Source organism: Dendrobates tinctorius, unplaced genomic scaffold (genome assembly GCF_039654945.1).
Source record: "Dendrobates tinctorius isolate UK_male_01 unplaced genomic scaffold, ASM3965494v1 ptg000203l, whole genome shotgun sequence".
Taxonomy (NCBI): domain Eukaryota; kingdom Metazoa; phylum Chordata; class Amphibia; order Anura; family Dendrobatidae; genus Dendrobates; species Dendrobates tinctorius.
The window spans coordinates 6,378,089-6,402,771 of record NW_027361870.1 but is presented as its reverse complement, the minus strand read 5'-3'; the positions used below and the strand labels follow the sequence as shown (position 1 = coordinate 6,402,771).

The 24,683-nt window shown below is 49.9% G+C and overlaps 1 protein-coding gene across 2 annotated transcripts in view; it reads left to right on the top strand.

Moving 5' to 3' along the window:
• Positions 1-24,683, top strand: part of PPP3R1 (protein phosphatase 3 regulatory subunit B, alpha) — a 129,160-nt gene that overhangs the window by 47,400 nt on the left and 57,077 nt on the right. Inside the window, exon 1 of one of the 2 annotated variants that reach the window (XM_073553792.1) lies at positions 13,198-13,436. The exons of the other annotated variant lie outside the window; for it this stretch is intronic. Coding sequence (XP_073409893.1) covers positions 13,434-13,436 — 3 coding nt within the window. The 5' untranslated portion in view covers positions 13,198-13,433. Of the gene's footprint in view, positions 1-13,197; positions 13,437-24,683 lie in introns of those variants that run through there. 2 annotated transcript variants of the gene reach the window in all.

Below are 24,683 nucleotides of genomic sequence, written 5' to 3'. Positions count from 1 at the left end.
GGATAACATGTATGGATAGCGTACACATTCAAAAGATATGTCTATACATCAGGAGGCAGGCTCAGACGGTGTCAGGCACAGTATGGATTTGACGGCCCAGACTACACAGCGGAGGAGCAGGGAGAGGTAAAGATTGCAAATGCTGGGGCCCTGCCCAAGCAAGGGGGGCCCACTCGTGGGCGTCAGTACTGGCACTGGGCCCCTCATAGTACGGCGGTGTGTCTGACGGCAGGTGTGCACCACCACCGTCAGAGACACTTGATTGCACTATGAGGGACCCTGTGCCAGTGCCCGCGCCCAAGAGTTGGCCTACCCACCTGTCCAGGGCAACGGCACTCGCACGGTGTCGTGCGCTAGGTGGTGACCCCGGCCATGGGGGGGGGGAGGCAGCACAGTTAGGGAGTTTTAGAAAGTGGCATATGTTGATGTTGGACATTCAGCTGATGCAAAAGGCGAAATAGGTCAATTCCCAGGAAGAGGTGGACCAAAGCAAGCCATTTTTCTGTCACCCTATATGTCATCAGGGGAAGGTGGGACAAAATCCTTGGAAACCCATGCATGGTTCATTTTAATGAAGGTTAGATCATCCACATTTTGGGTTGACAGACGGGTCCTTTTTTCTGTCAGGATTGATCCAGCTGCACTGAAGACTCTTTCCGATAGCACACTTGCAGCTGGGCAAGCGAGCTCCTGTAAGGCATATTGTGCCAATTCAGGCCAGGTGTCCAGTTTAGCGGCCCAATAGTCAAAGCGACCTGTGTGGGAGAACATCGATATGGGAGGAAAAGTAGTTTGTAACCATAGTTGACAACTGCTGTCTCCTGTCACTTTCCATCGATGCTGTATTACCAGTTGTGTGAGCGGTACTTGAAAAATCAGTCCACAACATTGTCATGAAACCCCTGTCTCCAACGCCACTTCTGCTGTGTGCACCATGAACACCTCTGCCAAGCTGCCCCCGGCCCGTACGGCTTGTGTGAGAACCATCACCGCTACTGTGTGCTGGGAATGCCTCAAGCAACCGATTTACCAGACTTGCTTGTTTATTAGCCAATATTAGGTCAAGGTTCTCCTGTGGCATGATGTTTTGTAATTTGCCTTTATAGCGTGGATCCAGGATGCTGGCCAACCAGTAGTCGTCATCGTTCATCATTTTGGCAATGCGGGGGTCCCTTTTTAGGATCCGCAAGGCATAATCTGACATGTGGGCCAATGTTCCCGGTGTCAATGATGCACTGCGAGTGCTGGTTGGAGGAGCACTTTCTGGCAAATCCACATCCCTCCAGTCACGCACAAACCCTGTACCAGACCTTGCCACGCCAGCATTTTCACTTGCCCCATGAGATGCATCCTCCTCCCCTAAGTAATCATCCCCATCATCATCCTCCTCCTCCTCTTCTTCCTCCAACTCGTCCAGGAGAGGTCCCTGAGCAGACAATGGCTGAATGTCATCAACGATTCCCTCCACCTCTTCCTCCTCGTCAACATTGGCTGCAGACGCCTGCTCCTTAAGGTGCGTCAAAGTTTGCATGAGCAGACGCATAAGTGGGATGCTCATGCTTAGGATGGCGTCGTCTGCGCTTACCAGCCGTGTGCATTCCTCAAAACACTGAAGGACTTTACAGAGGTCTTTCAGCTTCGACCACTGCACACCTGTCAACTCCATGTCTGCTCTCAAAGTGCCTGGCCGTGTATCCTCCCACAAATGCATTATGGCCTGCCTCTGCTCGCACAGCCGCTCCACCATGTGCAGGGTGGAGTTCCACCTTGTTGCAATGTCGATAATGAGGCGGTGGTTGGGAAGGTGGAGCAATCGCTGCAGTTTCTGCATACGAACGGAGTGTACAGGCGACCGGCGGATGTGCGCGCACAGTCTTCGCACCTTATGGAGCAGGGCTGTTAACTCCGGATAATTTTTGAGGAAGCACTGCACCACCAGGTTCAAGGTGTGAGCCAAGCAAAGTATGTGGCTGAGTTTTGAAAGGGCTATGGCTGCCACAAAATTACGGCCGTTATCACTAACTACCTTGCCTGCCTCAAGATGTACACTGCCCAGCCATGACTCAGTTTGTTGCTTCAAGTACTCGGCCAGCACCTCGGCGGTGTGTCTGTCGCCCAAGCACATCATCTGCAACACAGCCTGCTGACGCTTTCCACTAGCTGCTTGATAGGGGGACACCTCGTGTGCAACAGTGGCAGCTGCAGATGGAGTGCTCGTACGACTGCGCTCTGTGGACGAGCTTTCGCTTCTGGAGGAGGAGGAGGAGTGGAACGCCTACAGCCAACTGTTTCCTATACCGTGGGCTAGGCAGCACTGTCCCACCACCGCTGTCCCCTGTGGACCCTGCATCCACCACATTAACCCAGTGCGCAGTGATGGACACGTAACGGCCCTGGCCATGCCGACTGGACCATGCATCAGTTGTGAGGTGCACCTTTCCACTCACTGACTGCTTGAGTGCATGGACAATGCGGTCTTTCACATGATGGAGGAGGGCTGGGATGGCTTTGCGAGAGAAGAAGTGGCGACTGGGTAGGTCATAGCGTGGTACTGCATAGGCCATGAGTTCGCGGAAAGCTGCGCTTTCCACCAACCGATAGGGCATCATCTCAAACGAGATTAGTTTGGCAATGTGGGCGTTCAAACCCAGTGTACGCGGATGAGAGACTGAGTACTTTCTTGACCTACTCATAGTGTCTGGGAGGGTGAGCTGGACTTGAGAGCTGCATATGGTGGAAGTAGCGGTGGACATGGCGGACTGAGAGAGGGTTGATGATGGTGATGGAGTTGGTGTTCTTTCTGATGGCCTAGATTCAGTATTTCGTTGATATAACAGTGGGATTCCCTGACTGCTGTGGCCTTGCAACAACACCTCAACATTTGCTGCTGTGCTAACCGGTGGGCTTACAGTGGGGGAAACAATGTAGCGTTGCTGACTACCTTCTTTGTGATCAGTTGCACATGTGGCACTGGAGGTTTGGTGTTGTGTCCACGCTTGCAAGTGCATGCTGGTTAAATGTCTAAGCATGCAACTGGTATTCAAATTTTTCAGATTTTTCCCTCGGCTAGAGGTCTTTGCGCACTTCTTACAGATAACCTTGGCCTGATCATGAGGATTTTGTTCAAAAAAGTGCCACACTGCACTCTTCCTACTTTGGCAGACATTTTGCGGCCTAGCACGCTGTGATGTTTTGACCCTCTGGACAAGTTGTCCAGCAACTCTTTTGATTTTTGGAACCTGTCTTTGGAGTGCTCCGGGCCTGCCAGATAACAGCTGTTGCGATGTCGATGTCTGCTGTGGATGCTCCTCATCTGAGCTATTGGAAGCAGCACCCTCTTCCCCCAATGGATGCCAATCTGGGTCAACAACTGGGTCATCCATTACCTCCTCTTCAATGTCATGTGCACCTTCCTCTGTGTCACCGTGTATGGTAGTATAGTGTGCGGGAAGGGGCACCTGAGTCTCATCAGGGTCAGAATCTGGCTCTGTACACTGCGAGGACAATGTAGTGCTCTGAGTGAATGTACCAGCAGAATCATCTATCAGCGGCTGTGCATCAGTGCACTCCATGTCAGATTCATCTTGGCCTGGGTAATTCACCATTTCACTTGATAATCCAGGCATGGTATGTGAAAACAGCTCCATGGAGTAATCAGTAGTATGGCCTGCGTCATCCTTCAATCTTGGTTGGGGTGAAGGACACAAGGAAAGGTGTGGTTCATGAACATGAGCCTCCAATGACAACTCAGTGCTTTTACTTTTTACAACTTCAGAAGAGGAGGCGATAGAGCTGGAGGCTGAGTCAGCAATGTAAGACAAAACTTTTTCCTGATGCTCTGGCGTTAAAAGCGGCTTGCCAACTCCTAGAAAACTAAGCCTTCGAAGCCTTATGGAGCCAGACGATGACGCAGGCTCAACACCTCCTGCATTCGGTCCTATTTTGCTTTTGCCACTACCATCAGATCCACCACCAACACCATCATTACCAGCTGCCAACCCCCGCCCAATTCCACTGCCTCTTCCACCAGCCTTCCTCATTTTTGGTAGAAATGTAGACAAAATCCAACAAACTATATAGTAATGTAAAACAAGGTACAAGGTGTCTATAGGACAGGGGAGATTTAGATTTTCTGCAGACACTTGTGGGCACTGGACACTTGGATTGTGTGAGGCCCACTGAATATCAGAGCGCTATGTCACAGGCTCGATGGCACAGGTGTGAAAAAAGTGACTACAGGATAAGGGAGATTTTGAATTTCTGCAGACACTTGTGGACACTGGACACTTGGATTGTGTGAGGCCCACTGAATATCAGAGCGCTATGTCACAGGCTCGATGGCACAGGTGTGAAAAAAGTGACTACAGGATAAGGGAGATTTTGAATTTCTGCAGACACTTGTGGACACTGGACACTTGGATTGTGTGAGGCCCACTGAATATCAGAGCGCTATGTCACAGGCTCGATGGCACAGGTGTGAAAAAAGTGACTACAGGATAAGGGAGATTTTGAATTTCTGCTGACACTTGTGGACACTGGACACTTTTGGATTGTGTGAGGCCCACTGAATATCAGAGCGCTATGTCACAGGCTCGATGGCACAGGTGTGAAAAAAGTGACTACAGGATAAGGGAGATTTTGAATTTCTGCAGACACTTGTGGACACTGGACACTTTTGGATTGTGTGAGGCCCACTGAATATCAGAGCGCTATGTCACAGGCTCGATGGCACAGGTGTGAAAAAAGTGACTACAGGATAAGGGAGATTTTGAATTTCTGCAGACACTTGTGGACACTGGACACTAGTGGATTGTGTGAGGCCCACTGAATATCAGAGCGCTATGTCACAGGCTCGATGCAGCAGGTGTGAAAAAAGTGACTACAGGATAAGGGAGATTTTGAATTTCTGCAGACACTTGTGGACACTGGACACTTGGATTGTGTGAGGCCCACTGAATATCAGAGCGCTATGTCACAGGCTCGATGCAGCAGGTGTGAAAAAAGTGACTACAGGATAAGGGAGATTTTGAATTTCTGCAGACACTTGTGGACACTGGACACTTGGATTGTGTGAGGCCCACTGAATATCAGAGCGCTATGTCACAGGCTCGATGCAGCAGGTGTGAAAAAAGTGACTACAGGATAAGGGAGATTTTGAATTTCTGCAGACACTTGTGGACACTGGACACTTTTGGATTGTGTGAGGCCCACTGAATATCAGAGCGCTATGTCACAGGCTCGATGGCACAGGTGTGAAAAAAGTGACTACAGGATAAGGGAGATTTTGAATTTCTGCAGACACTTGTGGACACTGGACACTTGGATTGTGTGAGGCCCACTGAATATCAGAGCGCTATGTCACAGGCTTGATGCAGCAGGTGTGAAAAAAGTGACTACAGGATAAGGGAGATTTTGAATTTCTGCAGACACTTGTGGACACTGGACACTTTTGGATTGTGTGAGGCCCACTGAATATCAGAGCGCTATGTCACAGGCTCGATGGCACAGGTGTGAAAAAAGTGACTACAGGATAAGGGAGATTTTGAATTTCTGCAGACACTTGTGGACACTGGACACTTTTGGATTGTGTGTGGCCCACTGAATATCAGAGCGCTATGTCACAGGCTCGATGGCACAGGTGTGAAAAAAGTGAATCTCCCTAGAGTGTAGGTCTGTAAGAACGGAACAAGTCCTCCACTTATCCTTCCACAGTGACACACAGATAGCTTCACTGTGGCTGTGATAACAGCCGTTACACGGTACTGTGTGAGGAGCGTACACCGCTGTATGGTGTGAATAAATGCACGCTCAGTACCTCAGCAGGACAAAAAAAAAATTGGGATTGCTTTTAAAAAAGCAGTTTGCAGAGCAGTGGGGAAACAGCAATGCAGCTGTCAGGAAGCCTTAGAAGGCAGCCTAACAACCAACACCGCTGATCCACCACAATATAGCCTCCCCTTGCACTGCACACAGTGACTGGTGTGTTGCACAGGTAAAATCGCTAGCAGCAGAAGCAGTTTTTTTTTCTTCTTCCCTGCCTAACGCTCTCCCTACAGAATCAGCAACCTCTCCCTATGCTAAGATCGGCAGAAGTAAGATGGCGGTCGGCGTGCACGCCCTTTTATAACCCCTGTGACGCCCACCAAAGCAAGCCAATCACTTGCATGCCCTTCTGAAAGATGGTGGTGACCCCTGCCTATGTCATCACGTTGCCCACAGTGTCCGTGGATCCTGATTGGCTGAAAAAGAGCGCTAAACAAACTTTTGAAACGCGACTTTGGCGCGTAAGTCGACGACCTCGTGGCCGACCTCATCCTAGGGTCGGGTTTCGTTTCATGAAACCCGACTTTGCCAAAAGTCGGCGACTTTTGAAATTGTTCGACCCGTTTCGCTCAACTCTAGTTAAAGGTAATTTGGAGTATGAGGTAGAGATGTTGGATTCTCGTTTGGCTAGACGGAGACTCCAGTACTTGGTCAAGTGGAAGGGTTATGGCCAGGAGGATAATTCTTGGGTCTCTGCTTCTGACATTCATGCCGAGAGATTGGTTTGTGCTTTTCACCGGGCCCATCCTGACTGGCCTGGTGGCGTGGATGAGGGTTCGGTGACCCCTCCTCAAGGGGGGGTACTGTTGTGAATTCTCTTTCTGGGCTCCTTTTGGTGGTCACTGAAGGTAGTGGAGCTGGTCAGATTGACAGAGGTGTTGTGAGTTCTCTTTCTGGGCTCCCTCTGGTGGTTACTGGAAGTAGTGGAGCTTGTCAGACTGACTGAGGCTTGCCACCTGATAATGATAATGATGATTGGAGATCTGGGGTTTCTGACTTGAGTATTTAAGACAGCTGACTTCCTTCAATCCCTGCTGGTGATTTTCTTCCTGTGCCTTTTGAGGTCTGATGTCTCCTGCTCTCTTCCTGCATGGTTCAGCTAAGTGGTTCATTTGCTAATCTTTTTGCATTTGATCTGGTTTTGTTTATCTCTGCTTTGTGCGGGTCAGCTTGCTCCTGCTGGGACTGTGCTGGATCACCGCCCATATGTTACTGCTTGTGTCAGTTTGTTCTGTCTCCTGTTATATTGGTCTCTTTTTGCTTTGCTTTCAGTATATACCAGAGTGCTGATATAGTGGGGGCGAAGTCTTGTGACTTCAGTGTTTTTTTGGGCATCAGACGTGATGGTTTTTTCAGGGTTTTTTGCGTGATTGCAGACAGTGTCTTTCCTTTCCTGTTCTGTCTAGTCTAGTCAGTCTGGGCCCCATCATTTGCTCAGTCTATTTTTCTGCCTGCGTTTGTGTTTTCATCTTGTCTCACTGACAATATACTGCATGTTTGGGGGCTATCTAACTAGTTACCTCTGAACCACTATCTATCTAAAACTCTCCCACACCTCCTCCGCATATGCATATAGATATTATTATTACAATCAGTCCCTCCATAGTTCAAATCAATTAATATGCAGGAACCAGAAACCTCCATATAACAGCACCGTCTTTTAGTTTCTCCTTATCAGAAAACGACACGACACAGTGCGGCATTTCACTCCGCTCACTTCCCTCCGTCCTTATCCACCTGAAGCCGCTTGTTGTTTAAGTCAAGCCATTTCACAGCATCCTCCGGTGTTTGGAAAAAATGCACTGTTCAAAGGGCCACAACCCTGAGCTTTGCCGGATATAAGGTAGAGTAAGCCAAAGCGAAGTCTCTCTGTCTTTTCTTCACTGCACCATATTGCATCCTCTGCTTCTGCACCTCGGCTGAGTAATCAGGATAAATGGAAATCTTTTGGCCATTAAAGCACAGATCTTTGGCCGTTCTTGCTTTCCTTAGTATATATCTGTCTCTATAATTAAGGATCCTAGCAAGGATAGCACGTCGGGGGGGGGATCCCGGCGGGAGGGGTCTCATGGGGACGTGGTGCGCTCTCTCCACCGCATAAAGTTTGGTCAAGTTATCTGTGCCAATTTTAGTTCGGAGCCAGTCCTCAATAAATGCTGTAGGATTAGTTCCTTCTGCCTTCTCGGGGATGCCCACTAATCTCACATCATTCTACCTTGAGCGGTTTTCAAAGTCATCATTTCTATCAGCCAGGGCAGCACATCTCTGCAGACACTGAGTGTGAGCCTTCTGCATTTTAGAAAGTTGATCTTCCAGGACACTCACTCTCTCCTCCACTGCCCCCACCCTGGCATCAGCTATATTTATGGCTGCCTTCAAGCTGGACATTTCTTCTTTAACCCCATCAACTCTCTGTGTAAGGGTTGTGTTAGGCATCGGGTTCCTGCCACTGCATAGCAGGAATCCAGAGCCTTGCACCCAGCGGTCTCCCATTCTTCTTCAGCTGAAGTGGAGCCTGCTCAGCAGATTCGTCGGCCCCAGCGCTCTGCCCAGGCCAACTCCATGGGTTTGCTTGCTGCTGCCACCTCTGGCACAGCTATGACAATGCATGCTGCTCAGCAGCAAAATTCTCCAGGGACTAAGTCCTCATGTCGGGCCACTGAGCATGCCCGTAGAGTGATCTCCCATTGGAGATTTAGGGTCACGTGCTCAGGTCCTGCTCGTGTTCGGATTGGCCCATCCGAGAAGCCAGGAAGGTCCCGGATGCCCGTGGCTATAAAAGGTTCGCATGGCCAATCGCCCATGCGCTAGGATAGACTGTATTTACAGACTATGTGGAGTGAGTGATGTGGTCGGAACTGGTGTCCAAGGCCTCCTCCATTAAGTCCCATTTCGCTAGCGCTCCCATTCTACATCGCCCCGATGCAGATAAGCCCTTCATTCTGGAAGTGGATGCCTCTTCCGTCGGTGCTGGAGCGGTCCTGTTTCAGAAGGACAAGCAAGGTCGGAAGCACCCATGCTTCTTTTTCTCCAATACCTTCACACCGGCGGAGAGGAATTATGCCATCGGGGACAGGGAGTTGCTAGCGATGAAGTTGGCCTTCTCGGAGTGGAGACACCTCCTGGAGGGGGCTCGCCACCCTTTCCAGGTGTTCACCGACCACAAAAACTTGGTGTATTTGCAAACAGCCCAGCGGCGAAACTCTCGCCAGGCCAGATGGTCTTTGTTCTTTTCCCGGTTCCACTTCACCCTACATTTTCTCTCCAGGGAGAAGAACATCCAGGCCGATGCTCTCTCCCACTCCGTGGGGACATCGGAGGAAGAGGAGCAGGAGCCTCGGCTGATCGTCCCATCCGAGAGCCTGAGGACTGTGGCTCCGGGTGCCCTTCAGTCAGTACCTCCGGGCAAGACATTTGTCCCTGCCCGTCTGTGACCGGAGGTCCTCTCTTGGGCTCACTCGTCCAGGGTGGGTGGACATTTTGGGACAAAACGGACCTCTGAGCTTTTGGTGAGGACGTACTGGTGGCCGCACATGGCCGTGACGTCAGTGACTATATTCAGGCGTGCATGTCTTGCGCCCAGAATAGGTCCTCTCGGCAGCGGCCCGCTGGGCTTCTTTTTCCTCTGCCGGTAGCGAACAGGCCCTGGGAGATGGTCGGTATGGACTTTGTGGTGGGGCTACCCATGTCCAGTGGCAGCACGGTCATTTGGGTTGTCACCGACCATTTCTCTGCGATGGTGCACCTGGTACCTCTCTCCTGGTTACCTTCTGCGCGGGGGGTGGCAGTGTTGTTCATTAAGCATGTTTTCCGCCTGCATGGCATGCCGGACAAGATTGTCAGTGACCGGGGTCCTCAGTTTGCTTCCTGGTTTTGGAGAGAGCTTTGTTCCCTGCTCAGCATTGAGCTGAATCTCTCCTCAGCCTATCATCCCAAGACGAACGGGTTGGTAGAGAGAGCCAACCGGACCCTGATCACATATCTTCGCCATTTTGTCTCGGCCAGGCAGGACAAGTGGGCATCCTTGCTGCCATGGGCAGAGTTCACTTTGAACAATGCTGTGGCCGACTCCACCGGTCAGACCCCATTTCTCCTAAATTACGGTCAGCATCCGCGCGTCCCTGTGCCCATGCCCGTGTCATCCACCGACTCCAGGGTGGCAGACTGGGCGGTGGAGGCACGCGACATTTGGGATCGCACCCAGGATACTATCCGGGCTTCCAAAGAGAGAATGAGGACCTCCGCTGACACACACCGGTGCCCCGCTCCGACTTTTGCCCCTAGCGACTTGGTGTGGCTCTCCGCCCGAAACATCAGGCTGCGGGTAGAGTCCGCTAAGTTCGCACTGCACTACATTGGCTCCTTCTAGGTCCTCGAGCAGATCAGCTCTGTGGTCTACCGTCTGGCCCTTCCACCACACTTTGCTATCTCTGATACATTCCACGTGTCCCTCCTTAAGCCTGTTCACTTCTCCCGGTTCTCTGAGTCATCTACCGGGACATCAGATTTGTCTTCGGACGAGTTTGAGGTCAATGCCATCGTGGGATGCAAGGTGATGCAGGGCAAAAAGTTTTATTTGGTGGATTGGAAGGGTCATGATCCAGAGGCTCCAACCTGGGAGCCAGTGGAGAACATCCACGCTCCGCTCCTCATTGTGGCGTTTGAGCGTAGCGAGGCTCAGAGGGGAGGGGGCCCATGTTAGGCGTCGGGTTCCTACCACTGCACAGCAGGAATCCAGAGCCTTGCACCCAGCAGTCTCCCATTCTTCTTCAGCCGCAGTGGAGCCTGCTCAGCAGATTCGTCGGCCCCAGCGCTCTGCCCAGGCCAACTCCGTGGGTTTGCTTGCTGCTGCAACCTCTGGCACAGCTATGACAATGCATGCTGCTCAGTAGCGAGATTCTCCAGGACTAAGTCCTCATGTCGGGCCACTGAGCATGCCCTTGGAGTGATCTCCCATTGGAGATCGAGGGTCACGTGCTCAGGTCCTGCTCGCTTTCGGATTAGCCCATCCGAGAAGCCAGGAAGGTCCCGGACGCCCGTGGCTATAAAAGGTTTGCATGGCCGCTCGCCTATGCGCTAGGATAGACTGTATTTACAGACTATGTAGAGTGAGTGATGTATGCACGTATGAATGTCTCTGGTGAATGACTCATTAAGAAACCCCTACCCTTGGTACGCATGTGTTGTGCAGCCTAGCCTGCTAGACCCCAGTCTTAGGCGTAGGTAGGTCTGAGGTTGAGTCAGGCATCAGGCCTCACCAGGGACTCGGCACGCCTCAGTGCACGTGCTCCATAGCCAGTGTCTATAGCGGCGCTCGAGGCAGCGACGCCGCACGTTCAGTGGGCCTAGAAGGATGCTAACCCCGTGTCCTTGGGGTAGAGTTCTGTGGCCGTACACTGAGCGCTCTTTTAGCCGAGCTCTGTGAGCACAAACAGGCTCCGGCATTTATGTTCAGCGGTAGTGCGGCACTGTGAAGCAACAGAGTCCGCCCCTGTTCACACCGGTTGATGTTAACCTGCGTGTGTTCTTATAGTATACCGCCATATAGCATCCGCCATTACTGAGCAGCAGGTTACCACCCCTGCACGGTGGACCCCGGGCTGCGAGCGCACCTTATCACCATCTTTATTATTTGGTGCGTTCCGCCAGCCCTAACAGGTTGTTAGTGCAGTCTTATAGAATCTAACCGTCATATACATCCCTCAATGTAGGCTCCCCTATAAGGCTATGTGCCCACGTTAGCATTTTTAAATGCTCAGGAAATTGATCCCCTTCTCAGAAAACACACCTTTTTTCCGCGCGTTTCTTGCGCGCTTTTTGCACAAAAGACGCGCGTTTTTGACGCGTCATTTGACGCGCGTTTTCTGGGAACATTGGGGAAGGCTAAAAACGCTCAGCAATGTGGAAATGAGCATGCTGCATTTTTAGCCGCTAAGCGATTCCTGAGCGTTTAAAAACACATGCATTGGCACAAAAAGCCAAAAACGCATGCAAATTAATTTGAAGCTTCTTTTAAGTGTTTCTGCAGCATCTTAGCCAGCACACAGCCTGTGTCAGGGTCTGCCTTCACTCCCATCCTCCACCAGCTGGGATCCTTATCAGCATTCCAGAGGGACTTTGAACAGGATAAATGAAGCTATACAGCAGAGAGGTCACAGGAGCCGTGCCCCTATCATAACCTTTATTTTTTTATATCTTTTTTTTTATATAGCGCTAACATATTCCGCAGCGCTTTACAGTTTGCACACAGCATCATCACTGTCACCGATGGGGCTCACAATCTAAATTCCCTATCAATATGTCTTTGGAATGTGGGAGGAAACCAGAGTGCCCAGAGGAAACCCACGCAAACACGGGGAGAACATACAAACTCCTTGCAGATGTTGTCCTTGGTGGGATTCGAACCCAGGACTCCAGCTGCAAGGCTGCAGCGCTAACCACTGAGCCACCATGCTGCCCTATCTCATATGTATTATTAGAGAAATCGGCCTCTTTCTTTATCCTCCAGGACTGATCTTCCATTCTCAAACGTCTCAATTTAGGCTAAAATTTGTGTTCAGTGAAGACAGATTTTTTTCCCCTGCTGAGATAACAGAAGAGGGTTGCGATTGATGATATTCTATGTAGATGGGAATGAGGGAGAAGCTGTTCCTCCGGCGCCCGTCCTCTTCCGGCACCCCTGTCCTTTTCCTCCGACGCCCCTGTCCTCTTCCTCTGGTGCCGCTGTCCTTCTCCTCCTGCGCCTCTGTCCTCCGCTGCTGCTGTCCTCTTCCTCCTGCTCCCCTGTCCTCTGGTGCCCCTGTCCTCTTCCTCCGGCGCCCGTCTTCTTCCTCCGCTCTACACTGAATCTTATCAGTGGCCGCTACCGTCTCCTATCTCAGTAATGTAAAAATGTCTTCGGATCTGCAGTGACCTATACTTACAACTTCCCAGTATATGTCAGTGATGTATCGGCTGAGGCCGGGTGCCCATGATCTGGAAGTAGCTGCATTGTGGATACGGCGTATTTTCGCTGCTTACAAAAACGCGTAATATTCAGGCACGTAAATCCGCGTGTGATCCCTGAACCATGAGGATTTATCGCATCCAATACGTGCTAGTGTGGAAATTTCTGTTGCGGAGACTGGCGTCTCACGGGCTACAGGTGATAAGTGCTGGTGGCAAGACGCCATAGCTGCAACTAAAACGCAGAGGACTGTAGGAGAGCACCAGCTGTGTGTCACAAAACCTTGTAATTTCCGCTTCAAGAAGAATCTGGCCCTTTGACCATTTCTGCCCTAATCCAACATGGCCGCTCACTGCGCTCGCCACCCACTTTGGTCACGATTGCCGTGGTGACGTCACGACGCTCACTGCCGGAGAGGCGACATTTCCGCCAAAACTACCCGGACGTAACGGCACGAAGCTCCGCCCAGCCTGTGCGTGACGCCAAGGGCACGCCTCCTGCTCCCTCCCAGATACAGACAGCGCTGCTCGTGCTCGCGCTCCCCCTGGTAAGAGGCTGCGGCTGAGTGAAGTAGCGGCGTCCTCATTATCCGTGCGGGGCCTCGCTCACAGCGGACAGCAACGCGGCGTCACCACACAGCGGCCAGGACCGAGCGGAGGACAGCATGGTAAGAAGCCGACGGGAGGCAGGGCCGCAATGCGGAGAGGAGGGAGCGCTGGGAGTGCTGCTGGGCCCCAGGCGGACCGCGGAAGCGACTGCTGCGGACAGCGCCATCACTGCGGCTCTGACTGCAGCGTGTGTATGGGGGATGCGGATGGCTGCGGCTCTGACTGCAGCGTGTGTATGGGGGATGCGGATGGCTGCGGCTCTGACTGCAGCGTGTGTATGGGGGATGCGGATGGCTGCGGCTCTGACTGCAGCGTGTGTATGGGGGATGCGGATGGCTGCGGCTCTGACTGCAGCGTGTGTATGGGGGATGCGGATGGCTGCGGCTCTGACTGCAGCGTGTGTATGGGGGATGCGGATGGCTGCGGCTCTGACTGCAGCGTGTGTATGGGGGATGCGGATGGCTGCGGCTCTGACTGCAGCGTGTGTATGGGGGATGCGGATGGCTGCGGCTCTGACTGCAGTGTGTGTATGGGGGATGTATGTGGTCACTGTGTGTGTGTGTGCACATGCAGCATTATATATATTAGTATATGTGTGTGTATACTGTGTATATATTTACTGCGTATGTTTATAGTGGCTGTATATATTCATCGCCGTACCTCAGTGTTCCACCTCTGTATACAGTCGGTATCAGCAGTACGGGAAGGTGTCCCCTACCCTTGTATGGATGTATAGCTGTCTGTGGAGACCCCCGGATTGTGGTGCAGTGTGCGGCTTCCCCCTCCCCGTCTCCCCCTCGCGGGCGGGTGATGCAGTAATCTACACCCCGTCCCTGTTGGTCTCTGCCGTAGCTGTCACACAGCCCTCACCCCCTCGCTTGATTGACGCGGACCCTGGTTGCACCCTCTCCTGGCACAAGGTGGGGGGAGGAGGGGTGGGCTTCTTCCCTGTCATGTATCCTTCGTTCCATCGTCCCCTTAGTTGTTGCAGGTCGCTGTGATAATATACGGTGTAGCGTTTATTGGGGGGGGTGGGGGATCTTACTGATGGATTTTTATATTCCCAGGAAACCAATGTACTGGGAAGGAAGGGGTTAAAGCGTGCCGGATTTGTGCAGAGGAGGAGGAAGCTGTAATGAGGCTTATTTGCTGATTAGTACCACTAGCCCCCCCCCCCCCCCCCCCATACAGCCTCCTTAGTAACCCGGGGGCTCTTAATTATGGCCGCCCTAGGTTGCCAGTAACCTGTATCCCCCCCCCCCCTCAGTGATCCTGCACACTGTGTCTGTGGATTGAGCGCTCGCCCACTGCAGCCGTATTCTCTGGGTTTGCTGGAGTCTCGCTGCAGATCTGGGTGGGGGGGGCGAGCGGCTTCATGTGTCTGGGCACGGCTTTCCCCGGCAATGTCTCGACTTGCTGCCAAACTGTGCATGGAGGCCGGGGAGCGCAAGCGGCAGAGATGCAACGCCGATGGATAATAGGATTAAAGGTGACGGCCGCTGTCAGGAAATCAGAGCACGTCCGTCCTCATTACTGCTCTAAGCCACGGAGCCGTCATACCGAGATTACTGCTCGCTTTCTGTAACCATGAGTATAAAGCAGCCCAAAAAGGCAAAGCTGACGGCCATCCCCCCCACCCCAGGAACAAGGGTCTGGTGTCGTTACTTCTCTCTATACCCTAAACCAGTGGTTCCCAAACTCCAGTCCTCGCGGACCCCAACAGGTCATGCTTTCAGGATTTCCATAGTGTTACACATGTGAGAGAATTCCTGATGCCTTGATGATACTTCCATCACCTGTGAAATACTAAGGAAAGCCTGAAAATATATGTTGGGGTCCGCGAGGACTGGAGTTTGGGAAGCACTGCCCTAAACCAAACCTCATAAGTGTGGCTGTCACAGGCACGTAGCCCCTCTCTCTGTCCAGCCTCCTGAACAGTGTCTGACACAGAAGAGACCCCCGTGCTCTCAGAACACGGTGTCTGTGGGTGCTGGTCACCCCACCCCATGGTGTATCCTCTGTACACTGACTCTTTGCGGGGAGTCTTTCACAATACTGCAGTGTTGGCAACTAAAGGTGGGATGGCTGCTGCATTCTAGGGGAGTGTTCACACTGAGGCTTTCTAATGCTGCTCCGCTGCAAAACCAATCTCCATGTGAGCAGTAACCTAAGGTGCTGATGTAATGCTGTAGTGGAAGATCCAGTGCAGGATCGGGGTACCGCTCTGGTTGTATAGTGTGTAAGACTGTGTGTATAGTGGCAATGAAAAAAAAGCATAAAAGCAAATTATATATTCTGTATTCACCTCTTTTAGGCTTTTTTCCCCCCACTATTCCTGAATTAAAAATGTCCTGGCCTCTTACCCCTGCAGCACATGCCTGCCTCTGCCATCCAGTACTGAGCGGAGACACTTGGTGGAGGCTGTGTCCTCCCGGCAGGTGTGTGAGGGTGCGCTGCTGTCTTTTCATATAAAAATACTAATAAAATATCCGGAGCAATTGTAGACACACAGCAGCGTATGAGTCAGGAACTTGATGTTGTCTATCTTCACTGGAACAAAGGACCTGGCCAGCAACTTGCCCAGACTTTTGTTTTCTTGGTCACATACGTTGAAGGATTGTTGGATCCCTGTATCTAGCTGACATGTTCAGTATCCAAAACGTTTGTTCCATGTTGTTTAGCTGGACAGTGATCTGTTGCTGGAAGTGTCGGGGTAGCAGTTCTATTCTCACTTCCCATTAAAATCCACAGGCATGCTTAGCCACGGGGAGCCAGCCCTAGAGCTGGAGTGACAGGTCTTCAGATCTACAGTAGCACTTCAGCCTTATTTGCATATCACTTCACACACTGGTTTCTCTACCTGAGGAATGGACTGGCCATGTGACGGTATTGCAGGACTCGTCTTTGAAAGAGTTTCATGCGCGTATAAATCAGGGCTGTGGAGTTGGTAAGCCGAACATCCGACTCCTCAATTTTCCTGACTGACTCCTCAGCACTGGTCACTACTGAGCATAAGGTGCAGCACAGATTCATCTCAACTGAAAGCCTAAGGCTAGGTTCACATTTGCGTTTGAGTCCGCAGCGCAAATGCATGTTTGCGAAGCGTTTTTATGCGCATCATCTTGCGCATGTTGGGAAAAACGCTGCGTGTGCATGCGTTTGTATGCGTTTTTGCATGCGTTTGCGGTGTTTATGCACATGCTTTCGATATGACAAGACAAAAATGGGCGTGTCTCATGGGATTTCTATATGTATATTGAATAGCGCATGCGTTCCCATAGTAATGTGTTTGTTTTTTTTCACACTCATCCGCCTGCGCATATTTGATGGATTTTTGACTCCTCAAAAAATGCAACATGCTGCATTCGCCGCACACTGCGAAACGACGCATGCGTATGCAAAAGTATGCAAACGCATGTCCCTGCGTGCATCATGTTAAATATATGTACGCATGCGGATCAAACGCTGCGCACACAGACACAAATGTGAAACCAGGCTAAATCTGCAGATCAGCCATTTATAGGACATTTCATCACTTTCCAACTTTCCAAAATTCTGATGAAAACGCTTAAAGCACATCCTGCACTTTACTACAGTCATGGCCAAAAGTTTAGAGAATGACACAAATATTATATTTTCACATGATCTGCTGGCCTCTGGTTTTTATGTGTGTTTGTCAGATGTTTTTATCACATACAGAAATATAATTGCAATCATATTATGAGTAACAAAAGGTTATATTGACAGAATGAGTTAATGCAGCAAGTCAATGTTTGCAGTGTAGACCCTTCTTCAGGACCTCAGCAATTCTCCCTGGCATGCTCTCAATCAACTTCTGGATCAAATCCTCACTGATAGCAGTCCATTCTTGCAAAATCAATGCTTTTATTTTGTCTGAATTTGAAGGTTTTTGTTTGTCCACCAGTCTCTTGATGATTGACCACAAGTTCTCAATGGGATTAAGATCTGGGGAGTTTCCAGGCCATGGTCCCAAAATCTCTGTTTTGTTCCCTGAGCCATTTAGTTATCACCTTTGCTTTATGGCAAGGTGCTCCATCATGTTGAAAAAGGCATTGTTGATCGCCAAACTGCTCTTGGACGGTTGGGAGAAGTTGCTCTCGGAGGACATTCTGGTACCATTCTTTATTCATGGCTGTGTTTTTAGGCAAGACTGAGAGAGAGCCCATTCCCTTGGCTGAGAAGCAACCCCACACATGAATGGTTTCAGGATGCTTGACAGTTGGCATGAGACAAGACTGGTGGTAGCGCTCACCTGGTCTTCTCCGAATAAGCCGTTTTCCAGATGTCCCAAACAATCGAAAAGGGGATTCATCAGAGAAAATGACTTTACCCCAGTCCTCAGCAGTCCACTCCCTGTACCTCTTGCAGAATATCAGTCTGTCCATGATGTTTTTTCTGGAGAGAAGTGGCTTCTTTGCTGCCCTCCTTGAGACCAGGCCTTGCTCCAAGAGTCTCCGCCTCACAGTGCATGCAGATGCACTCACACCTGCCTGCTGCCATTCCTGAGCAAGCTCTGCACTGCTGGTAGCCCAATCCCACAGCTGAAACACTTTGAAGAGACGGTCCTGGCTCTTGCTGGTCTTTCTTGGGCGCCCTGGAGCCTTTTTGGCAACAAGGGAACCTCTCCTTGAAGTTCTTGATGATGCAATAGATTGTTGACTGAGGTGCAATCTTTCTAGCTGCGATACTCTTTCCTGTTAGGCCTTTTTTGTGCAGTGCAATGATGACTGCACGTGTTTCTTTAGAGATAACCATGGTTAACAGAAGAGAAACAATGATGCCAAGCACCAGCTTCCTTTTAAAGTGTCCAGTGGTGTCATTCTTACTTAATCATGACAGATTGATCTCCAGCCCTGTCCTCATCAACACCCACACTTGTGTTAATGGAGCAATCACTGAAACGATGTTAGCTGGTCCTTTTAAGGCAGGGCTGCAATGATGTTGAAATGTGTTTTGGGGGATAAAGTTCATTTTCTAGGCAAATATTGACTTTCAAGTAATTGCTGTTAAGCTGATCACTCTTTATAACATTCTGGAGTATATGCAAATTGCCATTAGAAAATATGAAGCAGTAGACTTTAAAAATTAATATTTGTGTCATTCTCTAAACTTTTGGCCATGACTGTACTGTACCCAATTTTTTTTTTCTTGGCAGTCTGTCTATTTTATACTGAAACAGACTCTACATCCCCGATTTAAATAGCATCGATGCAAAATCCTGTTGAGACACCCTTTTAAATGGCGCTGTCAGTCTGACTGCAGCATTTAAAGCACACGATCCTGGTGGAGCATCGAGGGTCTCTGTTAAAGTGGTTGTCAGATACTAGGACCAACCCGATCTTGATGTAAACGTTTAAGGGCGATAAAGCCCATACTCTCCACCCGTGTCGGTGCCGTTCCAGCAATGTCTGCGCTCGCGGTCTTAGCACTCACGCGGTTGTTGTGATCCCGGCAGACAATTAGCGCTGGTGTCACCATCCCCGCATTTGGATGTCTTATTACCCTCACCCACAAAGCCCTCCATGGCTCAGCACCACCCTACATCGCCTCCCTTGTTTCAGTATACCACCCTACCCGCGCCCTCCGTTCTGCTGATGACCTGAGGTTAGCATCCTCAATAATCAGAACCTCCCACTCCCGTCTCCAAGACTTTACACGTGCTGCGCCAATTCTTTGGAATGCACTTCCCAGGTCAATACGATTAGTCCCCAATCCCCACAATTTTAAGCGTGCCCTGAAAACGCACTTATTCAGATTGGCCTATCGCCTCAACACATTAACCTAATCTATCCCTGTGTGGCACAGCCAAAAGTTTTAACATAACCTGGTTCCCCGCATCATGTTCCCACATGCTTTATGCATCCATTAGCCCTCGGCATCTGTACTGTTACACACTTAACATTATGGCTGGTCCATACAATCAGGGCAACTGTTACCACCCACCTTTCGTGTCTACCTCTTTCCTCATAGACTGTAAGTTTGCGAGCAGGGCCCTCATTCCTCTTGGTATTTGTTATAATCTATGCGATTATTGTTATGCTGTAATATCTATTGTCTGTACAAGTCCCCTCTGAAATGTAAAGTGCTGCGGAATATGTCGGTGCTATAGAAATAAAATTTATTATTATGTTTTGAATATGAAGAGGATGTCCATCTGATCTTTCGGCCTCTTCTTGTACAAAACGTCCGCCGGTGGGGACAGTGACGCCAGCGCTGATTGGCTGCCGGGATCACTTGTCACAACAGCCCCAGAGTCCTGGTGAGATCAAGTGCCGACAACGTGGGAACGGTGCCAGCGCGGGAGGTGAGTGTAGGCTTTATTAGGGCCAAACATTTAGGGGTTGTCATAGTAGTGGAAAATCTCTTTAAGGAAACTGGTTAGCAAGATTATTCTACAGACACCAGTCAATCATGAAATGTATTAATAATAATCTTTATATAGCGCCAACATATTCCGCAGCGCTTTACAGTTTAACCGTTCCAAACATAAGTCATATGTAACAATACAATAAAGCAAAATAAGCCGCCCCTGCTCGTGAGAGCTTACAATCTACAATGAGGTGGGGGAGATACAAAGTACAGGTGTGTATTTACAATGGTGAATTTACAATGATGGTCCAGCCATCTTGAGGGAGTGAGGGATGGATGGAGATATTGAATGGGCTACACATGCACACTTACACATAGAATGACTTTGATTAGTGAACGTGATAGGGCCGCTCTGAACAAATGTGTTTTGAGGGAGCGCCTGAAACTATGCAAATTGTGGCTAGTCCTAATTTCTTGGGGTAGAGCATTCCAGACGATTGGCGCAGCGTGGGAGAAGTCTTGGAGTCATGAGTGGGAGGTACGGATTAGTGCAGGGGTTAGTCGAAAGTCATTTGCAGAGCGCAGCGGGCGGTTAGGCCGATAGACAGAAATGAGGGAGGAGATGTAGGGGGGTGCCGCACTGTGGAGAGCTTTGTGAGTGAGAACAAGTACTTTGAGTTGGATCCTATAATGAATGGGCAGCCAATGTAAGGACTGGCGAAGAGCGGACGTGTCCGAGTACCGATTAACCAGATAGATGACCTTGGCTGCTGCATTACGTATGGACTGGAGAGGGGATAGTCGAGTAATGGGGAGGCCAATTAATAGTGTTGCAGTAATCCAGGCGGGAGTGGATCAATGCTACAGTGAGGGTTTTTGTTTCCATGGTGAGAAAAGGGTGGATTTTTAGAGATGTTCTTTAGATGTAAGTGGCAAGAGCAGGCAAGAGATTGTATATGGGATGTGAAGGAGAGATTGGTGTTGTGAATTCTCTCTGGCTTCCCTCTGGCGATTACTGAAGGTAGTGGAACTGGTCAGATTGACAGAGGGGTTGCGCTTTCTCTTTCTGGGCTCCCTCTGGTGGTTACTGGAGGTAGTGGAGCTGATTTGATTGACAGAGGCTTGCCACCTGATAATGATGAGGACGATTGGAGATCTGGGGTTTCAAATTGGGATTTAAGACAGCTGGCTCCCTCTATCCCTGCTGGTGATTTTCTTTCTGTGCCTTCTGAGGTCTGATGTCTCCAGCTCTGTCCCTGCATGGTTCAGCTAAGTGGTTCATTTGCTATTCTGTTTGCATTTGATCTGGTTTTGTCTATCTCTGGTTTTTGTGGGTCAGCCAGGTCCGGCTGGAGCTGTGCTGAATCACCGCCCATATGTTACTGCTTGTGCCAGTTTGTTTTGTCCTTTGTTATATTGGTCTCTTTTTGCTTTGCTTTCAGAATATACCAGAGTGCTGATATAGTGTGGGCGAAGTCGTGCGACTTCAGTGTTTTTTGTGCATCAGACGTGTTGAACTTTTTGCAGGGTTTTTTGCGCGATTGCAGACCGTGTCTTTCCTTCCCTGTCCAGTCAGTGTGGGCCCCATCATTTGCTCAGTCTATTTTCCTGCCTGCGTTTGTGTTTTCATCTTGTCTCACCGACAATATATGTTTGGGGGCTATCTATTCCTTTGGAGTCTGCTCAGGGGCAGTTTAGATTTCCCCTTTCTTGCTTTAGGCTGAGTTAGCTCTCCGGCTGTGCCGAGGCGTCTAGGGCATTGTAGGTACGCTCCACAGCTACTGCTAGTTGTGTGGATAGGATCAGGGGTCTGCAATCCGCTTAGCTACCAACCTCTCTGGTTTTCTGTGGCTTAGCCTGGGCCTGCTATCCTCCTCGGTGACCCATTCAAAACAGATTGGTGTCAAACATAACACCCAGACGGCGCGTCTGCTGCCGGGGTGTTATTGTGGTGCCTCCCATGGAGAGGGAAATGTCAGATTTAGGGAGGTTAGTAGGCGGCAGGAGCAGAAGTTGTTCAGTTTTGGAGAGGTTGAGTTTCAAATAGAGAGCCGACATGATGTTGGAGACTGCGGACAGACAGTCACTGGCCTTCTGTAGTATAGCGGGGATAAGGTCAGGGAATGACATATATAGTTGTCATCAGCATAAAGATGATACTGAAAGCCAAATCTGCTGATGGTCTGTTCAATTGGGGCTGTGTAGAGAGAGAAGAGAGAGGGCCAAGGACTAAGCCCTGAGGTACCCCGACAGCGAGAGGAAGAGGAGATGACGTGAAGCCAGAGAACAAAACACTGTAGGAGCTGTCAGAAGGATAGGAAGAGAACCAGGAAAGAGCAGTGTCCTTAATGCCTAGTGACTGGAGCCTAGAGAGTAGGAGATGGTGGTCGACAGTGTCGAAAGCTGCATATAGGTCGAGAAGAATGAGCAGAGTGGTCACCATTACGTTTTGCTGTCAGGTCATTGGTCACTTTGAGTACACTTTCAGTCGAATGTAGGGACGGAAGCCGGACTGTGATGGGTCTGGAAGTGAGTGGAGAGGTAACGGGTAATATGGGAGTAAACTAAGCGCTCCAAAAGTTTAGAGATGAAGGGGAGATTGGAGACTGGTCTGTAGTTTGTGCAGGATGGGTCGAGAGCGGGTTTCTTTAGTAATGGAGTAACGATGGCGTGTTTGAAGGAGGATGGGAATATGCCCGAGGAGAGGGAGAGATTAAAGATTGCAGTTAGGTGAGTTGTGACGACTGGAGGAGATGTGAGGGAATGGGGTCGGACGAGAGGAGTCTGGAGACTTCTGTGATGGGATCAAATGTGGAAAGTGAGCCAGGGGAGATGCAGGAAGGGATGGGAGTCACAGCACTCGGTGGTTGGGAGCAGATTTCCTGACGGAAATTCTCTATTTTTTCTGTAAAGTGGGAGGCCAGGTCATCAGCACAAATATCTGTGATAGGGGCTTGTGCTTTCTGCCTGAGGACGGAGTGAAAGGTGTCAAAAAGTTTCTTGGGGTTGTTGGCTAGTGAGATCACGGTGGTGAAGTAGGTCTGTTTGGCGAGGTGAAGGGCAGCGTTATAGGCTCTTAACATAAATTTGAAATTGATGAAGTCTTCTGGTGTTCGGGTTTTTCTCCATAGGTGTTCAGCACTTCTAGAGCATCGCTGGAGAAGTTGAGTTTGCGATGTGAGCCAGGGCTGTTTTACTCTGTGCTTGGAGGTTCTGAAGGTGAGGGGAGCTACTTGGTCAAGGGTACTTGTAAGAGTGTCATAGTGATGAACAGCCAGATCAGAACAGGAAAAAGAGGAGATTGGGGACAGTGAGTATAGGGAGTCAGAAAGTGTCTGAGGGTTAATGACTTGTAGACTTCTGACTGTCTGGTAGGTAGGAGTGAGCTGGGGTGGGCGAGAATTTATGAGGATTTGTGAGCGTGAAGGAGAACATGTTGTGGTCAGAGAGTGGAAGTGGTGAGTTATTTAGATGGGATATTGAACAGAGCTGGACAAAGACCAGATCAAGGGTGTTACCGTCCTTGTGTGTCTCAGAGGTTGAAAGCTGCAAGAGGCCTCGAGAGGTGGTTAGTGATAGAAGCTGGGATGCAGATGTGGAAGTAGGGCTGTTAATGGGGATGTTGAAGTCTCCCAGGATAAGATTTGGTAGTTCCGAGGACAAGAAGTGCGGCAGCCAGGCTGAAAAGTGGTCAAGGAAGTGGGTGAGCCTGGGGGCCGATATATGACCACTACTCTGAGGGAGAGGGGATGGAGGAGCCTGATGGTGTGGGCCTCAAAAGAAGGGAATATGAGTGATGGAACTGGGGGAATGACCTGGAAAGTGCATTGTGGGGACAGGAGTATGCCGACTCCACCACCATGTCTGGTTGTGTGTCTCGGGGAATGAGAGAATTGTAAGCCACCAAAGGAAATGGCAGCAGGAGAGTCAGTGTCAGAATCCTGAATCCAGGTTTCAATGAGGGCCAACAGATTAAGAGACTTGTTCAGAAAGTAGTTGTGGAGGAAAGGAAGCTTGTTACAAACAGACCGTGGATTCCAGAGGGCACAATTAAAAGATGGAGATGAGGGAGTGCAGGTAATATTAATAAGATTATTTTGGTTTGGATATGAGATAGGGTAGGGATTGAGGTTGGGGGATGGTGGACCAGGGTTGGGTGAGATGTCCCCTGAAATCAGTAGCAGTAAGAAGATAAAGAGCAAATAGTTGTTGGAATTGTAAGTAGTTTTTTTTCTGTGATGTGTTTGGGCAAGATGGGCTGAGGTTTCTCAGGAAGGTGAAGAGTGCATGGGAGCTGTACATGGGAGAGGGAAGTATAGAGGGGTTGATGTGTATGAGTCGTGATGGGGTGGTGAATGTGGATGGCAAGGAAGCACAGGAGGATAGAAATAAAGCATGGTTAAAGGGGAAAGCAAAGTGTGGGTTACCTGACTCCTGCCCTGATTAACTGGCATGGATAACTGCCGTTTTCTTGATACTTTGCTTATGGAATGCTTAGGTGCTGCACCCCACATTGTGTGCTTCCCCTTAGAAACTACTACATATATAGGCCACACTACAGGGTCAGGAGAGAGGGATTGTGGGAGCTGGTTTGGGATAATTTGGCAGCTGGGGCCAGCACACCAGGGGGTGGTTAGATGATCAAGGGCACTAGACCAGGCTGCATCTATATGCTATAGCACCTTCCACCTGATAAGATCTAGAGAGGCCCCAGTCACTGATATAAAGCAGTAAGTGTTAAATACAGTGCAGCAAATGAATTATACCAAAGCTTTAGCAGGCACATTAAAATATGTTGCAAACTGGTAAAGCAGCAGAAGACAGACAGCAAGCAGAAGTATGGACTTGTACCATTCAGGCTGCTTGCTAACAGTGAATGGAGTGAATACATGCAGGGTGGGTCAGTTGATTACCATTTGGATATATTGCAGCAGAAATGACAGCCAGCAAAGGTGGGGAGTTGTACCATTCAGGCT